The sequence below is a fragment of the Podarcis filfolensis genome, assembly GCF_964270895.1.
Source record: "Podarcis filfolensis genome assembly, chromosome: 6".
Lineage (NCBI taxonomy): Eukaryota > Metazoa > Chordata > Lepidosauria > Squamata > Lacertidae > Podarcis > Podarcis filfolensis.
In genome coordinates this window covers 31,309,742-31,328,935 of record NC_139609.1, presented here as the reverse complement: position 1 = coordinate 31,328,935, position 19,194 = coordinate 31,309,742, and the positions used below count along the sequence as shown (strand labels likewise).

The 19,194-nt window shown below is 44.0% G+C and overlaps 1 protein-coding gene across 5 annotated transcripts in view; it reads right to left on the bottom strand.

Moving 5' to 3' along the window:
- The window catches only part of TTLL7 (tubulin tyrosine ligase like 7), an 80,016-nt gene that overhangs the window by 40,231 nt on the left and 20,591 nt on the right, over positions 1-19,194 (bottom strand). For 4 of the 5 annotated variants that reach the window (XM_083620812.1, XM_083620813.1, XM_083620811.1 and 1 more), the window contains exons 2-5: positions 8,435-8,612; positions 7,481-7,612; positions 5,498-5,619; positions 3,530-3,597 (exon numbers count right to left, since the gene is read on the bottom strand). In XM_083620812.1, coding sequence (XP_083476938.1) covers positions 3,530-3,597; positions 5,498-5,619; positions 7,481-7,612; positions 8,435-8,459 — 347 coding nt within the window. In that variant the 5' untranslated portion in view covers positions 8,460-8,612. The other variant, XM_083620815.1, reaches the window with a different exon arrangement.

Genomic DNA, 19,194 nt, shown 5'->3' with positions numbered 1-19,194 from the left:
GTGATTTGTGATATCTTTTGTGCATGCTGGTCATCAGGTGATAAACACGGTTGTAGGAACGGGGTCAATGGCTCAGTATTGTATCATCCAAAGTATGCTATCTAACAGATTAGACTCACATACACTTGGTGGTTGTTTCAGTAACTCAGAGCTCAGGGATGCTGATGCACACAGCTGATCCTCTTTCCCACTTACTAATCCACAAGACAAAAGATGGGGAAATCTCATTAGCAGCAAAAGTGACAATAATCCACAGAAAGAAAGAAGCCCATATATGGGAGCTTTCTTTTTCCTAGGAACAACTCCTTCCACCAGTGAGCTGAAATACTGATGCTTTCAATCTTTGCCTGGGCCTCAGGCCACTTATGTAAGCCCCTTTTGAATGAAAGCTAATGGAGCTCATGCCAGAGAGCTTTCCTCTGTTCCACCTTCCTTTCTTGCCAAGAAATTAACTTGCAAATGTGAACATTTCCCTCTCCTATTTGGGACCAAGTTTAAACTCAGGATACCTCTCTGCACAGAACAACAAGACTCATCAAAAGAGGACTTATACCTTTCGAAATCAAGGTGAGCATACTATGAGCACCTAAAATGGAAAGATGTGATCCTGTTCTTATTCCCATTTGAACCAAGAGGATGGCTGCTGCACATGTGTAAAATATAAAGATGTGCTCAGAAGGGGCCTATGTTCAATTTAGGCCCAGATTTCCTACCGGGCCAGAGCTCAGTGGTAGACCACATGCTTTGAACAAAGAACGTCAAGGAGTTCATAGAATCATAGAGTCAGAAGAAACCTTGATGGTTTGTCTAGTCCAGTGGTGGCCAAACTTGGCCCTCCAGCTGTTTTTGGGACTACAACTCCCATCATCCCTAGCTAACAGGACCAGTGGTCAGGGATGATGGGAAATGTAGTCCAAAAACAGTTGGAGGGCCGAGTTTGGCCAACACTGAATTAGTCCAACCCCCTGCAATGCAGGAATCTCAACTAAAGCATCTAGGGTTAGGAAAGATCCCTACTGTATCCTTCGGAAAGCTACTTCCAGGGTAGTTGATATTGGACCAGATGTACCAATAGTATGTCTCAGTATAAGGCCACTTCCTATATTCATTCTGGTGCTGCTTCTGGTCCTCTCTTCTTGCACTTACATATTACTGGCCTCATGAGTCTTGGCAGCCCTTTCTAATATAATAGAGATATGAAAAAGCAAGTGACTCTTTTTCGAGAGCTGCTCTAAGGCCTTGTAGATTAGACGGGATGCCCTATATAGCAATAGAAGGCATTCATTCTTTCTCTCTCTCTCTGTCTCTCTCCCTCCCTGCAAAAGGCAAAATGGAAGCAGGTACCTTAAACCCAAACGCCGACTGCAACAGACGACAAAAGTCTAAGCACATCTACTTCCTTATTTTATAATAGCTCTGAATTGCACATCAGAATGTATTAACTTTTTGAAGCCAAGGCGGGGATGAGAAGATAAGAGATGAAAATATGGGGCAACGGGGCTTGTTGCCGAATCCAATTTTCTCAGCTGGTGTCCTCAGATACATTGTCATGCCTGTCACTGTTCGCTTTTTTTTTTCATTCACACAGTTGCCTCTAGACATCCTCTTTAGAACAAAAGCGAGGAGATTTGTTTTGCCACTTCTACAGCATGCTTTCTTAAAATGAACTCCCAGCTACGCTATAATTAATGGGTATGATTCAATGTCGCACAAACGTTGGATCTGCATGAGCATTTCAGCCTGCCAGACAGAACAATCCCCCGCCTCTCGCTGCATGCTGTTCTGGGGGGGGGATCGCCCAACCCGCCTGACCCTATTCTGAGGGGCACAAGGCAAGGAAAGGGGGGTGAGCTCTGCTGAGCAATCGAAAGCCCATGATTCAAAATTGTTCAATCTGCCCAAGTCTTTTTTTTATTTGTTCTAGGGCTAAGCTAAATGCCAAGGTGGCAGACCCATGTTTTAAACGCAGGTCTGTCCCACCCTCATAGAAATGAGGGTGAGTGGTCCAATTTTAAGAGAAAAAGGAACACGCAGTCAAGAAATGCTAACCACCTGCAAGCAACCTATGCCATATCCCCTCCTCACAATTCTTTCCCCCAATACTACTTTTTCTCTGAGTTGGGCTCCAGAACCAGAAATGATCTGTGTTACTGGAAGGACATAATTCCACACCCCTAGCCTGTTTTCCTCTCTCCCCCAAATAATTTTTCTTTCTTTCTGCAGATCTGCATTAAGCTACATGGTCTTTAATTTGAAAAGCTCAGACTCTTGGGAATCTAACCAATACACACAGTTCACACAAAACAATTTAGGTGACCATCCCTGCCTTAAGGAGCTAGATAGCAGGTGTTGCATTGGTCTATATCTTTGTTCAAAATCCTAATTCTTCACACACAGACACAAACACACACAGAGAGAAAAAGAACCTGATATCAATAAGGGAACTGATCTCATAACCTTCACTTTATGCAGGGAGCTCTCATCAAGACCACACAAAGGACTCTGTGCAGAAAATTGCCTTTTGGCAATATCCCAACAACAGCAGGGACCAGGGCCGCTCAAAGCTCCAGACATTGGTCCAAGAACCAAACAGGCATTTTGCCCTAGTTGAGGAACACATGCACTAAGACATACCTGGGGAAATGGTTACATACAAAACCCATCTTTTTATTTCTTGTCTGCTGCTTGGAAAGATTTCCCTACTTCTTTGGGGGTAAAGCTATTGGAATATATATAGAGAGAGATATCATCCCTTCTTCTCTTCCATGGTTCATTTTGCATATCATAAATCCCTGCATGTTTTACATAAACTAAACCATTCAGTATTCCATTATTACATCCATCAAAACCTATTTACACTGCTGAATTTATCTTAATGCTGCCAACGTTTTCAAGTGTACACAATTTCCCCCGTGTATTCAATAAACATTTTCCAATCTTCTCTAAACGTATGTTCTTCTTGTTCTCTTATTCTGTATGTTAAGTCTTCAAGCTGCGCATATTCCATCAACTTCAGTTGCCATTCTTCTTTTGTTGGGACCTCACTCGTTTTCCATTTTTCGGCTAATCAGCTATTGGAAGCTTTTTACCACGCTAATAAGAATGTGCAGAGCAGTTCCCTAACCAGTCAGGATCGGGCCACACTAATAACAAGATAAGGAAAGTCCATCAAAAAAAGAGCCCATAAGAAGGCCCATCTACTCCAACATTGTGTTTCCTACAGTGGCCAACCAGATACTACTGAGAAATTCACAGAAGGGCATGGAAGGAACAGTCCTCCCTTTTTGTATCTCCCATTCAAATGATATTCTAGAGAACTGCTGATTCTGAATCAGAGCGTTCCCTATAACTATTGTGATTACACAGACATCTCACTCACAACAGGGTCTTGATAAAACTCAGGGGCTAAAACTGACCCACAAGGTCCCTAGATGTCAGAAAACAATGCTACATTACCAAAAAAAGAAGAAGAAAGAGAGAGTTTATTAACCTGCATTCCTTTACACACAAAAATTAAAAAGGAAATTACTTGGTCATGTTTCTTGCTAAGAAATCCTTCCTACAGATCTCGCCCATTCCTGGAAAGTGGTTAATTCTCTGGCGGGAGAAAAGAGGGAAGACATACGTTAGGGAAGGGTCAGCAATTGAACTTACTATAATTTATTTTAGACTTGTAACGAAATCAGTACCTACAAGAGACCGCTATTAATTATGCTAGGTAGATGCTGGAAATCTATTAGACAGCATGGACCTGTTTAATTATTACAGTGGTACCTTGGTTCTCAAACTTAATCTGTTCCAGAAGTCTGTTCCAAAACCAAAGCGTTCCAAAACCAAGGCATGCTTTCCCATAGAAAGTAATGCAAAATGGATCAATCTGTTCCAGACTTTTAAAAATAACCCCTAAAACAGCCATTTAACATGAATTTTACTAATGAGACCACTGATCCATAAAATGAAAGGAATAAACAATGTACTGCAGTCACACAATCAACCAATCAGTAGCTGAACTGGGTTCCACACACTCACAAAAACAAAACAAAAAAGCTGCAAAAACAAAAACGCAAAATAAATAGCAAAAACAGAAAGACCTCAGCGTAACACTCAAAACAGAAGTGTGGCACTCAAATTGGAAGCGTAACACTCAAAACGGAGCACTTTTGGCATCCGGAAAAAGTTCGCAAACTGGAACACTTACTTCCGGGTTTGCAGTGTTTGGGTTCCAAGTTATTTGAGTACCAAGGCGTTTGAGAACCAAGGTACCACTGTACTGGGTTTCAGGCACTCACTCTCCACCCCACCCCACCCCGCCAAGCACTGAAAGACCATATAAGAGAGCTATGGGGCTGCATGAGCTGCTCCTAACTTCTGCTGCATGCAAGAGCCGTATCCCCACGTTCCACTGCTGTGTCAAAAGGAGGAATAAGATTAGGCGTGTAGTGGAGATGCAGTTAGCCTTCACGGCTCCACAACTGCCCTCACACGAACTTTTGAACTGTGCAGTGATGTGACCCCCTTCCTACTTATAGCAATGTATGGGGCCTTATCGTTCCTACCCCGTTTAATCTTACAGCAATCGCACGTGGAGGATTATCAACATTTTCCCTTTAAATGAAGCAGCATGAGAAGCAAAGGGGCACCATGTTGGGTTCACAGCCGTGCCAGGATCTAGACTTGGGGTAGCCAACATGGGCCACAAGGTGTGGGAAACAATTCTCATCAGCTCCAGGGGCAACGGCCAGGGAGGATGGGAACTGAAGTCCTCAACTTCTGGGGAGAACCATGGTGACTACCCCTGATCTCCCAGACCTACATCCAAGCACACTAGTTACTGGGACCTCTTTGTGAAACTCCATTAAGTTCTGGGCAATCAGATTTCCTCTTAGGAAAACTGAAGCAAAAACAGAAGAGCAAAAGCACGTTGATAAGCACAGAGGAAAGGGTGAATCAGTGGGCTGCTCTTCAGGTGGGCATATCTGGGTAAACTCATGTACAGAGAAGTAGTGACTGACTTATAGGCATGCAGATCGGTGCGAGGGCCCATTTGAATGAAGACATATAATCAGCATGCCAACACTTTCACTTGCTTACTGTATTTAACCAATGCACAGAAGGCTGAGAGTGCTTTTCTCATGTTACCAGCTTTTGGTTTGGGAACAAGAAAGACTGAAGCTGTCCTTCAGCTTCAGATGGTGCAGCAGTAGCAAAAAGGGATTTTTATTTGTGTGTGGAGAGAAATGTGCAACCACCAAATGCAGAATCAATTTGCACATCAACCCCCCCCCCCCAATGAAATCCAGCAGACCTCTGCAAACAGGAAAGTCAACTCTTGCTTCCCATTATGTCAGTAGAAGGTAATGGGCACATAATCATGAATGCACAATCAAATATACAGATTTCTCCCACCACCAAAGTTTGAGCAATACAGAAATGTTATTATTTCTTCTACTGTCCTGATCAAGGTGCCCAAGGCTACCTAGTTATTTCTTCTTTGTACCTGGTAGTTTCGGAGCTCAGCAATCTTTTCCTGCTGCACAGCGCAATCACTCCAAATGAGATTTGCAGTCTCATCGTCGTCCCGAGTCTTTACATAGCCCATTTCTTCAATTACTATGCGTACTGCAAGAGAGGAATAGGTACATGGGGAGGGGAATCAAACTAGACTCTGAGGGAAAGTACACATAATTTAGTCATACAGCAGTACTAGCACACAGGCTATTATTGGGTTTTTTTAAAAAAAAACTTGTGCTGCTCACCTTGCAATATTTAATTTTGCAAATCTAATCCTGCCGATTGCATAGTTTTAATCATTGTGCTGCTGGGGCTGGGAGCAAACATTAGCTTGCTAAAGGAACCGACAAGAGCTTGTCGCTCAACCAAAAATGATTGAGGAATAACCCATTTAGTTCTCAGCTGCACCTCTGACATGAGATCGGCAGCAATATGTTGGCTGTGAAACGGGATGAGAAGGTTGACCTCACAAGCAAGGGTGATTTCTTATCTAGGCATAAATAATCAAACAGAAATCTGTTGGTGTGCACACAAGAGGTTGGAAGAGCGATTGCTCATGCCTGACATACCAAAGCAGGGGGAGAGGTCACAGCTGTAAAACGAGCAAAGGGGAATCACAGAACTGTAGAGGTGGAAGGGCCATGTAACCCCCTGCAATGCGGGAATATGCAGCAGTCCCATATGGGGATCAAACCTGGAAGAGCCATAGCTCAAGGTCAGAACATTGCATGGCATGCAGATCCAGTCCCCAGCATCTACAGGTAGATCTGGGAGAGAACCCAGCCTGAACCCCTGGAGGGCCACTGCAAGTCAGGGTAGACAATACTGAGGTCTGCTTGGGCTGCTTCCTGTTGTTTCTTCCTATGTATCTAAAGGCAACAGAGCGATGCTTGAGTCTTATGATGAAACAGAAGGGCTATCAAAAGACCCAGTTGCATTTCTACGGGAATGGAAATCTTTTTACAGAAAGGGCAGCTGGAGACCTGCCATACAACCCCCTCCAGAGAATGATGTTCTGAATGGTAATTACAGGAAGACTATTCAAATGACAGCGCCCTCGTCATAAGCCCCCAAGACCTAATTTCCTGTGACTAAACTCAGAAGGTAAAAAGCCAACCTCCGGCCCAGCAAGAAATGCGCTCTCTGCTCTTTTGCAAGCCATGTGTAAAATTAATGTGAAATGGGTGAGGCGTTGAGCTTAATGCACTGTGAGTAGTCCTGTTAAACGTTAGACGCTGGGATGGTTTAATAGAAGGCACTTAACGCACACATTCCAGCAAATGTGCGAGCTCTTACAGAACCGGGACTAAGCCTTTAAGCAGCTATTCTCTCTCAGGTGACATTTCAACCAAGCATAAATAAACCAGAGTTTTAGGGTGCTAAGACTGGCTGCTGACTCTGCATCCAAAACATCTGGAAGTGCGACTCATACAGAAAAGGTTGATGCAAGCTGTAGGCCTGATCAGTGCCTGGGTGGGGAAATATTAGGAGTTTCATAAAGGCAGTCTGGGTTTATAGACTCATAGAGTTGGAAGGAGACTCTGAGGATCATCTAGTCCAACCCCCTGCAATTCAGTTAATACTCAAGTGTCCCATATGGGGATCAAACCTACAACCGTGGCATTATCAGCACCATGCTCTAACCAACTGAGCTATTCTCTCAGTGGCTAATTATAATAGTTTTTTTAACTTAAATTTGTATATTTCATCCGAAGATCCCAGGGTGGTTCATCAATTCCCTAAGAACATAATAAGATCAGACCAGAAATTCAGGTAGCCCGGTTATTTCTCGCAGTAGCCAACAAGATGCCCATGGCAACCCACAAGCCACAATAGCAATAGTATCACGTTCTATCATACTTTGACCTGGAAGCTTTTTTAGCTATGTAACTGTCCTTGCTCCATCCACTTTTCTTTATTCTTATCACATAATTTAATTGTAAGGTAAGCAGAATATGTAGCTTGCTACCAATCTCATATTTTGTGCCAGCGACATTCGCAGTGATTGCTCCGTGTTTTTTCTTCTCTCTGACTTTCCTCCTTATTGTGCTTTGGTAAGGCAGCTCCGAGCTCAAAGTCAGAGAAGAGGTCCCTTGGTTATCTGTTTAAAAATAGGGAGGGTGGGATAAAATTCTATAATACCATCACAAAGTTCTTGCACATAGTTACAAAAGGTGAACCGAACACACAGGTAAGTTTCTTTGTCACCTGGTCTTAGGAGGCATAACAAAAGTACAAAAACCAAATTAAAAAGGGAGGACTTCCCTTTGGTTTAGGTCGATAAGGTATTGCAAACATCTTGGAGCAATTTACAGCTCACTCAGTCTCAGTCCTGCTCCAACAAGATGCAGGCGCAGGGCTATTTTATACTTTTAGGTGCATGCCCAAGACTATTTCAGGTGCCCAGGCCTTTTCTGAATGGCATTTTAAAATTACTGTCCACAGCTCACCTTCCAGTCTTGTACCGTTAATTTTATTTTATTCTTTTGGGTAAACATATTGCACTTTCGTTTTTTTAACACATCTCCTCTCTGAATTAATATAATGTGAGCGTTTTATAAAATCTCTTAAAATACAAATTAGAATACACCTTGGTCATATGAAGGAACAGTGAGACCGTGTGTGGTTCTCCCACTTTGTATACACAGCATAAGCGTGGGAACACGGTGTATATGCATGTACATCAGGAAGCACATAATTCAGGTAACCCTGGAACTAGCCACTCCCACCCCCCTTTTAATATGAAAGAATGGCAGGGATCTGAAATATGGTTCATGCCATGCATTATGGCATATGCAGTAGAGGAGGTGCATGTGTGCTGCGCAATCCCGTACATGGCATTGGCAGGCCTTGGAATTTTGCACCGTCCGTCTTTGACCAAATATAACCAAGATACGAGGCTTTTTGCAAGATGGAAGCCTACCTCCTTCATTGGGCAAGGATGGCATGGTCACTGGTAGGGTGCAATAGCTGAGCCCAAATCCTGCTGCACGCACTCAGGAAACTTCAAAGGCCCTCCAAGCCAGTTCTCTGAAAGCTCTTGTCATACCATGTCAGTTCAAGACTGTGGCGAAACTCAGTTCCAAAAAAGAAACAGGTGCCTGCATTTAATAAAGACATGAACCCATTACGAATAACTTTGGACAAAGTAAAATGCAAGGTTAGAAAGCAGTGGGTTTTTTTTTTTTTAAGGTACAGATTAAGAATCGGATTCTAGGGTCAAAGGAAGAGAACCTTCAGATCCAATCCATAAACTTCAAGATGGAATTTTCCAAAACGTGTTTCAGTATTTATTGCATTAAAATTTGATCTCACATATTGTTTTAGAAAAGACATGCAGAATAATCATTACAGCCACTAAATTCTCCGGATGTTGCCCAGCATAGTTGAAGGTTGGGTGTCTGAGGTGAGTCTGAACCAGCCGAACACCATTGACCTACTCTTGAGTAAAACTTAGCTGACTGTCACCCATGGGCATTCTCTTTATTCCAAAGTTACATCAAGTAGCATTGTGGAAAAATGTAGCTATGATGTAAAAGTACCAAACCTGTCAAATTCAAGCCACAGCCAATTTAAACTTGCTACATGGTCACAGGAAGGGAGGGGAAACCACATAACTATCAGGAAAGAAACCACTTTTTTGCTAACATGACAGATTAATACTGATGACAGAAGCTCTAGTATGCTCCTGACTGATGCATAATATATTACAGTTTTAAAAGGGTAGGAGGAATGCCATGTCTTGAGTGCATTACAAGCCACAGTGCTTTTCTGGCCAGTTATGGACTTGACTACACATACTGTACTCCCAATAGCTTATCTGGACTATAAACAAAAAAGCTTGCAGATGACAAGGAACAGGCACTCGAAGAACAGCTACAGAATGGCATTAATGTAAATGATGAGCAGGAAAAACTTGGCCTCTTGCACTGAAGTGCATGGGACGCCATCGACACAGCCTATTTTGTTCATTCAGGAGGATTAAAAATATACAACGGGTAGATGAACATAATGCTCATCAACACTGGGGCAAAAAGCTCCATTCTCTATTAAATCTTCAGCTCTCTGAAAAAGCTTCCAGAAAAAGAACTGAGTCTTTTAAGATTCCCACTCATGATACAGTGGTACCTCGGGTTAAGAACTTAATTCGTTCCGGAGGTCCGTTCGTAACCTGAAACTGTTCTTAACCTGAAGCACCACTTTAGCTAATGGGGCCTCCTGCTGCCGCCGTGCCGCCGGAGCACGATTTCTGTTCTCATCCTGAAGCAAAGTTCTTAACCTGAAGCACTATTTCTGGGTTAGCGGAGTGTGTAACCTGAAGTGTATGTAACCCGAGGTACCACTGTACATGTACTTGACTCACTTTTGCCTCTGGTAAAAGCCTTTTGCATTGTTTCAGAAGCCCACAGACGATAGAGGGACAAAAGTACGGTAACATGTGTGTTGTTTGCCACAGAAAACCATGATGCTGCTCTCTTGCCACTTCCAACTCTCTTTTAAAAACATTGCCTGCCTCCAGTCTTAATCAGAATGCAACAGTGCCAAGGTAGGAAATGTTGGCTTGGTCCCTGGATGTTCATGTTGGATTATTAAGCTGAGATGTGCAGATGCCTTGTGCCACTCCTTACCACCACCATAGTATGCTATGGTTGAATACTTCCTGGAATAAATTACTGTATCTTTCCATTATGTCCAAATCAGAGCACTATGGTTACCAGAACTGAAGGAAAGCAGGATTTGAAACCATCATTTCAGATCACAATTTGCTCCAAAACAGTTTGGACATAATGGGCAACCAAGGTTAATTAACCCAGGAACTCTTCGACCACGGAGTACCAAAAAGGGAGGGTGAAAGCAGTGATGTGAAGAGGGAGTATGCAAGCACAGGGCTGGTGCAAATCTTGGCTTACTAGGCAAAGATAGATCTCCAAGCTGGGTCAGCTTCAAACAAACCATGGTTAGCTGGGTCAGAGTCAGAAGTAAAACAAATTAACTAACCCAGTTAAACAGACCATGGCTTATACAGAGTGAGAGAAAAGGTATGACAACATGACTTTGGGCCAATACATTATCTTGTCTCCCTTTACAAGTTGCTAGAACCAGGCAAAGGCCAGAGAATGTCTCTCCAGAGCATCTCTGATAAGGTCTTGGGCTGGGCCAAATTATTTGATTGTTGAGATCTGGACTTGTCCACTTCCAGGGCCAAGCCCACCCAAAATGTAATAACATGGCATATGCAGTATCAGGCTAATCTGAGAAAGGATTTCAGCAATGCATATCTGGCCTTTCAACTGATTAGTTTTAATGGAACACATTGCAAATCAGCCAGCCATTCTTAGAACATCACCTTGGCTATTTTTGCAAAGGGTTTCATGTTTTCAGTTGCTGCCAGCAGATTGCAGGAACAACATAATTGTTGTGATTCAACTCATTAGTTCAAAAAGTGTTGATTATGTAACAAAAGGAAAAAATCAGAACAGCTGCTAACAAGCAGCCTTCCCTTGCCCTTGGAGACATAGTTCCTACACCCAACTGCAATAAGCTCCTAACTAGAAAAAATATTGGTGAGCCATTTTCAGATGGCCCATTCCTTTAATTCCACCCAGCACCCCCCCCCAATGCAGCCAAGTGAATTGGATTGGGACAGCAGGACTAGGAGGGGTGGGGTTATAATTTCTCCTTATATTGTTTTCCTAAAGTGTAGTAGTGGTAGGGCTGGACTAGGACTTTGAAGACCAGGGTTTAAATCCCCACTCAGTCATGAAGCTAACCAGTTAACCTTGGGCTACTTAGTCTTCACAGCATTCTTGTGATGATGAAATGGTGAATAGGAGAAAGGTGCAGATCATCAAGAGGTCCTTGGAGTAAAGGTGGTATATGAAAGGTGGGGTATGAATGTCATCATCACCATCACCAACATTATCCCAAAGACATTTGCCTCATTTTGAAGCTCCAGCCCCAATTGTTTGCTCCAGTATCACTTAATCAGAGGTAAACTCCTTTTTTTGTATATAATTTTATTAAGTTTTCTGTTTTACAATTTAAAATACGCATTTTACATCTTTAAGATCTCAATGACTTCCCTTCTTCCCTTTCCATGGTTTATTTTACATATCATAAAGCCCTGCATATTTTACAAAAACTATACCACTCATTATTCCATTATTGCATCCATCAAAACCTGTTTACAGTGTTTTCAGCTGTACACAATTATTTCGCATATATTCAACATTTTCCAATCTTCTTTAAATGTATGTTCTTCTTGTTCTCTTATTCTATATGTTAAGTCTGCAAGCTGCGCATATTCTGTCAACTTAAGTTTCCATTATTCTTCAGTTGGGACCTCACTCGTTTTCCATTTTTGGGCTAACAAAACATGGGCTGCAGTAGTACCATACATAAACAACCTGGGAATTTCAGTCTGAATTATCTCCAACAGAAAGAACTCTGGGTTTTTTGGGAAAGTACTTTTAAACATTTTTTCCCAATTCATTATGGATCATTTCCCAATACTCTTTTACAAGTTCAGAATCAGAGGTAAAGTTTAGAGACACAGGAACACAAACTTATTATTATTATTATTATTATTATTATTATTATTATTATTATTATTACCACCACCACCCACCCTTCACCAGAAGGTACCAGGGTGGGTCACACCAATGTAAAAAAAATGGATCAGTTTAAGCTCCTGAGTTGTCTTCAGTGATAGGCCCATTTAGAGCACATTGCAATAGTCCGATTTGGAAGCAAACAGAGCATAGAGTACCGTAGCCAAATCATCTATGTCCAAAAGGGCTGTAGCTGGCCATAGCTGGAAATGGGAACTCCTAGTCACCAAGGCTACCTGAGCCTCCAGGGATAAGGTTGGATCCAGTCCCCAAGCTATGGACCTGCTCCTTTCAGAGGACTGCAACCCCACCCAGAGCAGGGCATCTTACCACTTCGCAGATTTGAGAACTCAGAACGCATAACACCTCTGTCTTTTCAGGAGTCAGCTTCAATTTATGAAGCTAAGGAGGTGCCTGTTCTGTGCTGGATCACAGTGGTTTAAATTAGGGGTCTTTCCTAGCCCTCCCTAGAGATAATAGACACTGAACCTGGAATCACCTGAAAACAGACAGGCCAAACCAGACTTCAAACATAATATGGCATCTTAACTGCAAAACAAATGGGAGGGTCAAGCAAGGAATTAACTCCCTTCCCTGCATTAATGGAAATGGAGGGTCTGTGTATTCAGAAACACGTGTTTCTCGACCTCAATTACCCCGAAGCAAAGCTATGAAAAACCCAGCTCAATTTACAAGCTAACCTTCTGCTGCCTCCAAGCGACAAGCATGACGACATTGCAAGGTCCACTGGATCTGTAATTTCAAGTCACTGCAAACCCTGACCTCAGGGTGCCCAGTCTTCATCATGCCTTGAAATGCTGGTGCCAGAACTCAGCACCATGCAGGAAGAGCCACTCGCGAAGTTAGCATGAAAGCTTTGTGCTCATGTAGTTACTAAAACCAGCATTTAAGAACAAATGTGATCTGGTGACCGTGTATTTTTATGCACGAGGAATTCTCCGATGCTTGGAAGTGAGAGAAATATCTTGCAATATGCCAAAACAAAAAAATTTTTTTTCCTTCCAGTAGCACCTTAAAGACCAACTAAGTTAGTTCTTGGTATGAGCTTTCGTGTGCATGCACACTTCGTCAGATACACTGAAACAGAAGTTGCCAGATCCTTCTATATAGTGAGAAGGTGGGGAGGGGTATTACTCAGAAGGGTGGTGGGAATGGGTGGTTGGCAGATAGCTGAGATGAGCCTGTTGACGGCTCTTAACGACTGCAATAGGTCTTACAGGAAAAAGCAAGGGGTGAGAAGGTGAAAAATGGCTTTGTCATGTATAATGAGATAAGAATCCAATGTCTTTGTTCAGACCAGGTCTCTCCATGGTTTTAAGTTTGGTAATGAGTTGCAATTCAGCAGCTTCTCTTTCCAGTCTATTTCTGAAATTCCTTTGTAGTAATACAGCTACTTTGAGATCTTGTATAGAATGTCCTGGGAGATTGAAGTGTTCTCCTACTGGTTTCTTTGTCTTGTGATTCTTGATGTCCGATTTATGTCCGTTTAATGACAGTTCTCTTTCTCAAGCTCTGGGAGGAAGACCTTTCATTGCCTACAGACAGCCACCCAATCTTAAACAACTCCTAACCCACAATAATACTACAACCAGACGTAACACGGACACTGGCACCAGAGCCTGCAATAAACCCAGATGCCAACTTTGCTGCCACATACACCCGGACAACACCATTACTGGCCCCAACAACATCACACATACCATCTCGGGACTATTTAATTGCTCATCGTCTAACATTGTATATGCCATCAAATGCCAACAGTGTCCCTCAGCTCTCTATATTGGACAAACAGGCCAAACCTTACGCCAAAGAATAAACGGACATAAATCGGACATCAAGAATCACAAGACAGAGAAACCAGTAGGAGAACACTTCAATCTCCCAGGACATTCTATACAAGATCTCAAAGTAGCTGTATTACTACAAAGGAATTTCAGAAATAGACTGGAAAGAGAAGCTGCTGAATTGCAACTCATTACCAAACTTAAAACCATGGAGAGACCTGGTCTGAACAAAGACATTGGATTCTTATCTCATTATACATGACAAAGCCATTTTTCACCTTCTCACCCCTTGCTTTTTCCTGTAAGACCTATTGCAGTCGTTAAGAGCCGTCAACAGGCTCATCTCAGCTATCTGCCAACCACCCATTCCCACCACCCTTCTGAGTAATACCCCTCCCCACCTTCTCACTATATAGAAGGATCTGGCAACTTCTGTTTCAGTGTATCTGAAGAAGTGTGCATGCACACGAAAGCTCATACCAAGAACTAACTTAGTTGGTCTTTAAGGTGCTACTGGAAGGAAAAAAATTTTTTTTGTTTTGACTATGGCAGACCAACACGGCTACCTATCTGTACTTGCAATATGCCGCAAATGTCTTCCATTTCAGAGACGTCTGCTCTGCCAGACAACATTTCTTTTAAATAGATGGGAAACTGCAGTACAGTGGTACCTCAGGTTAAGTACTTAATGCGTTCCAGATGTCCATTCTTAACCTGAAACTGTACTTAACCTGAAGCACCACTTTAGCTAATGGGGCCTCCTGCTGCCGCCGTGCCGCCAGAGCACAATTTCTGTTCTCATCCTGAAGCAAAGTTCTTAACCCGAGGTACTATTTCTGGGTTAGCGGAGTCTGTATCCTGAAACGTATGTAACCTGAAGCGTATGTAACCCGAGGTACCGCTATACAACGGAAGATTTAGAGCTGAGCCGAACATGCCTCTTCCACCAACACAATTTCCCCACTGCTGAATAGGAGGCAAATTCAGAGAAGCCATTTCAAAGCGTGAGCATCTGCAAGAGTTCCCCAAAGTTTAGAGGGGTGCTTAGCATTTAGCAATTGTATTGTAGCCTTACTTGCTCTGTCAGAAAGAGCTCTGCTGTTTATCACTTGCAGGAAATAAAAAAAGCAAGATGGAGGGGGGAACCACCCAGAAAATGGCACATGTACACTCTCTAAACCTTTCAGGGACTTTTGTGCCTCTCTCACCCAAACCCCACCCCAGGCTTGGGGTTCCTTCTTCCTCTTCCTTTCCATCCAATTTAGAACCAAAATGTCACCACAGAAACACAATATATTTCTAAATATGCATTTAAAAAGGTAAAGGGACCCCTGACCGTTAGGTCCAGTCGTGACCGCCTCTGGGGTTGCGGCGCTCATCTCGCTCTATAGGCCAAGGGAGCCGGCGTACAGCTTCCAGGTCATGTGGCCAGCATAACTAAGTCACTTCTGGCGAACCAGAGCAGCGCACAGAAACGCCGTTTACCTTCCCGCCGGAGGGGTAACTATTTATCTACTTGCACTTTGACGTGCTTTCGAACTGCTAGGTTGGCAGGAGAAATATGCATTTACCATATTGCTAATGTATTCTGTGGGACGCGGGTGGCGCTGTGGGTTAAACCTCAGCGCCTAGGACTTGCCGATCGCATGGTCGGCGGTTCGAATCCTCGCGGCGGGGTGCGCTCCCGTCGTTCAGTCCCAGCGCCTGCCAACCTAGCAGTTCGAAAGCACCCCCGGGTGCAAGTAGATAAATAGGGACCGCTTACTAGCGGGAAGGTAAACGGCGTTTCCGTGTGCGGCTCTGGCTCGCCAAGAGCAGCTTCGTCACGCTGGCCACGTGACCCGGAAGTGTCTGCGGACAGCGCTGGCTCCCGGCCTATAGAGTGAGATGAGCGCACAACCCCAGAGTCTGTCAAGACTGGCCCGTACGGGCAGGGGTACCTTTACCTTTACCTAATGTATTCTCTGAAGGTGAGAGTGGCTCAGTCGGTACGGAACGAGACGCTTAATCTCAGGCTCGTGAGTTCGAGCCCCACGTTGGGCAAAATATTCCTGCACTGTGGAGGGTTGGACTAGATGACCCTTGTGGTCCCTTCCAACTCTACAATTCTCCAAATCAAAACTTGCAAATGCTTTGCTACGGCTGGCGCAGCATTACAGTCTGGGAAATGCATAAATGCCTGCCTCAACTCGCAGCTGGACCATGTTTACACAGAAGGTAGGTCCCTTCAGGCAAGCCTCTCCTAATCAGCCACAGGCATCTGCATGGCAATGTGGCAACAACAACACATGGTTGTCACAAGGATTACTGACACAGTATTCGTGAAACACTCTGCATGGTCAAAAGGAACTATTGAATCATTTAGGATGAGGGTTCAACCATGCTCCAACTCAGACAATTCCAGCCCAGAAGCCCTAGGAAGACCAGATTCTCCCCAGCACCAAGACTGTCGGTGTGGACTGGTCCCCTTTAACTGGAAAGGCACCTTTCGGGGAAGGCACAGCTTGCAGTTGGGACACAACTGCTCAGTCCAAGTTTGACTGCCGCTGAAGCAACATCAGAGCTCTGCTCCCTGTTAGAATTTAGCCTGAACTCTGCACAAGGTAGCCTTGCCGCAGTGTAAAACAGATGCAATGCCATTAAGACAAGTAAATGGGTGCCCAAAGGATCCTTTTTCATGAACCAAAGGGGCTGGATTGACATTTTAGATGAAACGTCCTCTTCTCCCCTCCATCAAGCCTTAGTTATGATGATTAGCGCTGGCCGCTGTACAGAATGAAAGCCATAATGGCAGCCCAACGCGGGATCCTCGGAAATTATCATCTTTAAATCGCACACCATGTAGGCATAGTCAAAATCCGAGTGAAATGCATTTTGTAGAATTAGAAGAAGAAGAAGATGAAGATGAAGAAGTCACGCATCACTGCTGCCTAGGAATCTTGGTCACATGTTTAAAAATCCCTGTATTCATAAAGCAGATATCTGAGAAGGATTTAGCTGTCAAAAACAGAGTTATTCAAACAGCCTTGCTCTCTACTGGCAAAGGATGATCTGAAGGTGAGCACATCTTATGTGCTTTTTCTTCAAAATGTGCTCACTGGTGTTGGCTGTACTGCTGCCCCAGCATTTACTTCAGAGTCTAGCAGATCGATTTTTCTAAGAACAGAATTTCTTCTTCTCACTGGTACAACCACTTAAGAGAGCACTGCAGATACATCAAGGAGAAAGAGCATCAGCAATAACTTCTCTCTTTCTCTCCCTCCCTCCGCCTCCCTCCCCCTCTTTCAAACTAGGTCACTTTAACACACACACACACCCCTCTACCAGTTTTGCGCTTTTGTCCTATTCTGCTTTCAACTTTGGAAGGAAGTAGTGCACCGTGTTCGCAGGGTCAGTAAAAGGAAATCTTTTTATTAGAAGGCTCACGATGAAGCACATCAGCTTTTGTGTTGCACACAACTCTTCCTCAGGGTAGATGAAGAGGGGGGGCACCATGTGGCATTGTATGAGCTACTAGACCACACTTCTCTAACATACCCTCCAACATTTCTCTGATGAAAATAGGGACATCCTAAGGAAGAGCGAGTTGGGACCTGGGTGGCGCTGTGGGTTAAACCACAGAGCCTAGGACTTGCCGATCAGAAGGTTGGCAGTTCGAATCCCCATGACGGGGTGAGCTCCCGTTGCTCGGTCCCTGCTCCTGCCAACCTAGCAGTTCGAAAGCACATCAAAGTGCAAGTAGATAAATAGGTACCGCTCCAGCGGGAAGGTAAATGGCGTTTCCGTGCGCTGCTCTGGTTCGCCAGAAGCGGCTTAGTCATGCTGGCCACCTGACCCGGAAGCTGTACGCCGGCTCCCTCGGCCAATAAAGCGAGATGAGCGCCGCAACCCCAGAGTCGGTCATGGCTGGACCTAACGGTCAGGGGTCCCTTTACCTTTAAGGAAGAGCGAGACATTCCGACTTATGTAAATCCAGGACCGTCCCTGGAAAATAGGGAAACTTGGAGGGTATGCTCTAATTGTGTGCTGCAAACACCTGCAGCCCTGCTACCTCCCTCCTCCTCCTCTTCCTCCTCTCTCTCTATCTTCATGTTTCAACATTGCTCCAGAAATGTGGAAAGAGAAAGAGGGGAAAAGATGGAAGAGAGAGAAAGTGATTTCTGAACACACAGAAATGATGCTACTGTTGGAAACTCAGACGAGTGTTGACAGGTTCCTAATGTATCTTGTGGGCGTCTGAAAACTGACAAGTTTTCCTATGTGTGGGAGAAGCCACTATTAATACCAAAACTTGCATAGCTGTCAAGTGTCCCTTATTTGAAGGGACAGTCTCTTATTCCAGCGCCACGTCCCGCTGCTGTCCTTTGTTGATGGATGTCCCTTAACTATCCCTTAAATGATGTCCCTTAAATTTCAAAGGAAGCAGCTCCTCTTCCTCCCTCCCTGCATGCCAGGGAGGAGGGAGGCTCCAACTGTGTTGCTTGGCTGTGTTGCTCACCCAATAAGAAGTCTAAGAACGACTGGGGGGGTGGAGCTTGCATGCCTTGTGTATGGCTAGTTAATGCAAGCTGAGGGGTTTTTTGAATGCTGGACGCCATTTTGTTGCACGTGCTGCTGCAAACTTTGCAGTGCAAAGCCAGGCCGGGGAGCCATCTTAAGTTGAGGCTGCATAGGCCTTGTGGTGCATGTGATTCAGATTCTATTCAGTTGAACCTCTGGTTACAAAGTGTTCTCGAAGCTACCAGCATGAGTTTGACCAGACTGCAGGAGGACAGGAAGACTGGAGTGCCTGGAACAGGTGAGGCTGCAGGTCCCTTATTTTGGCTGCTGGTCCCTTATTTTCAAGGCTGCTGGTCCCTTATTTTCAAATCTGTAAGTTGACAGCTATGAACTTGCCATCTTCCCCCTGCCTTTGGGGACATTCACAAAATGTATCCAAGGTAGGCAATATCCTTGCGTGGATACTTCTGGTATCAGCCACACATCAGGTGGAAAATTAGAAGTGGATCTCGTATTTCCAGGTAGGGTTAAAAGTTGGGCCTCTGAGTCACTAATAACCATTGAAGACTATTTTATAAGCTTCATTTGCATATTTTAAGTCCCCTCTGTACTCTGATGGTTCATACTCATTTAAAAGCTGCAGGCCATGGAGAAAGGGAAACCTATTCCATCCCTGTGAACAAAATAAGCGCATGTACCAGCAAACTAGGCCATAGGTGCTTTCGAAAACAAAATGAAAACCTTCACAATAAAGCATGTAGCTATGC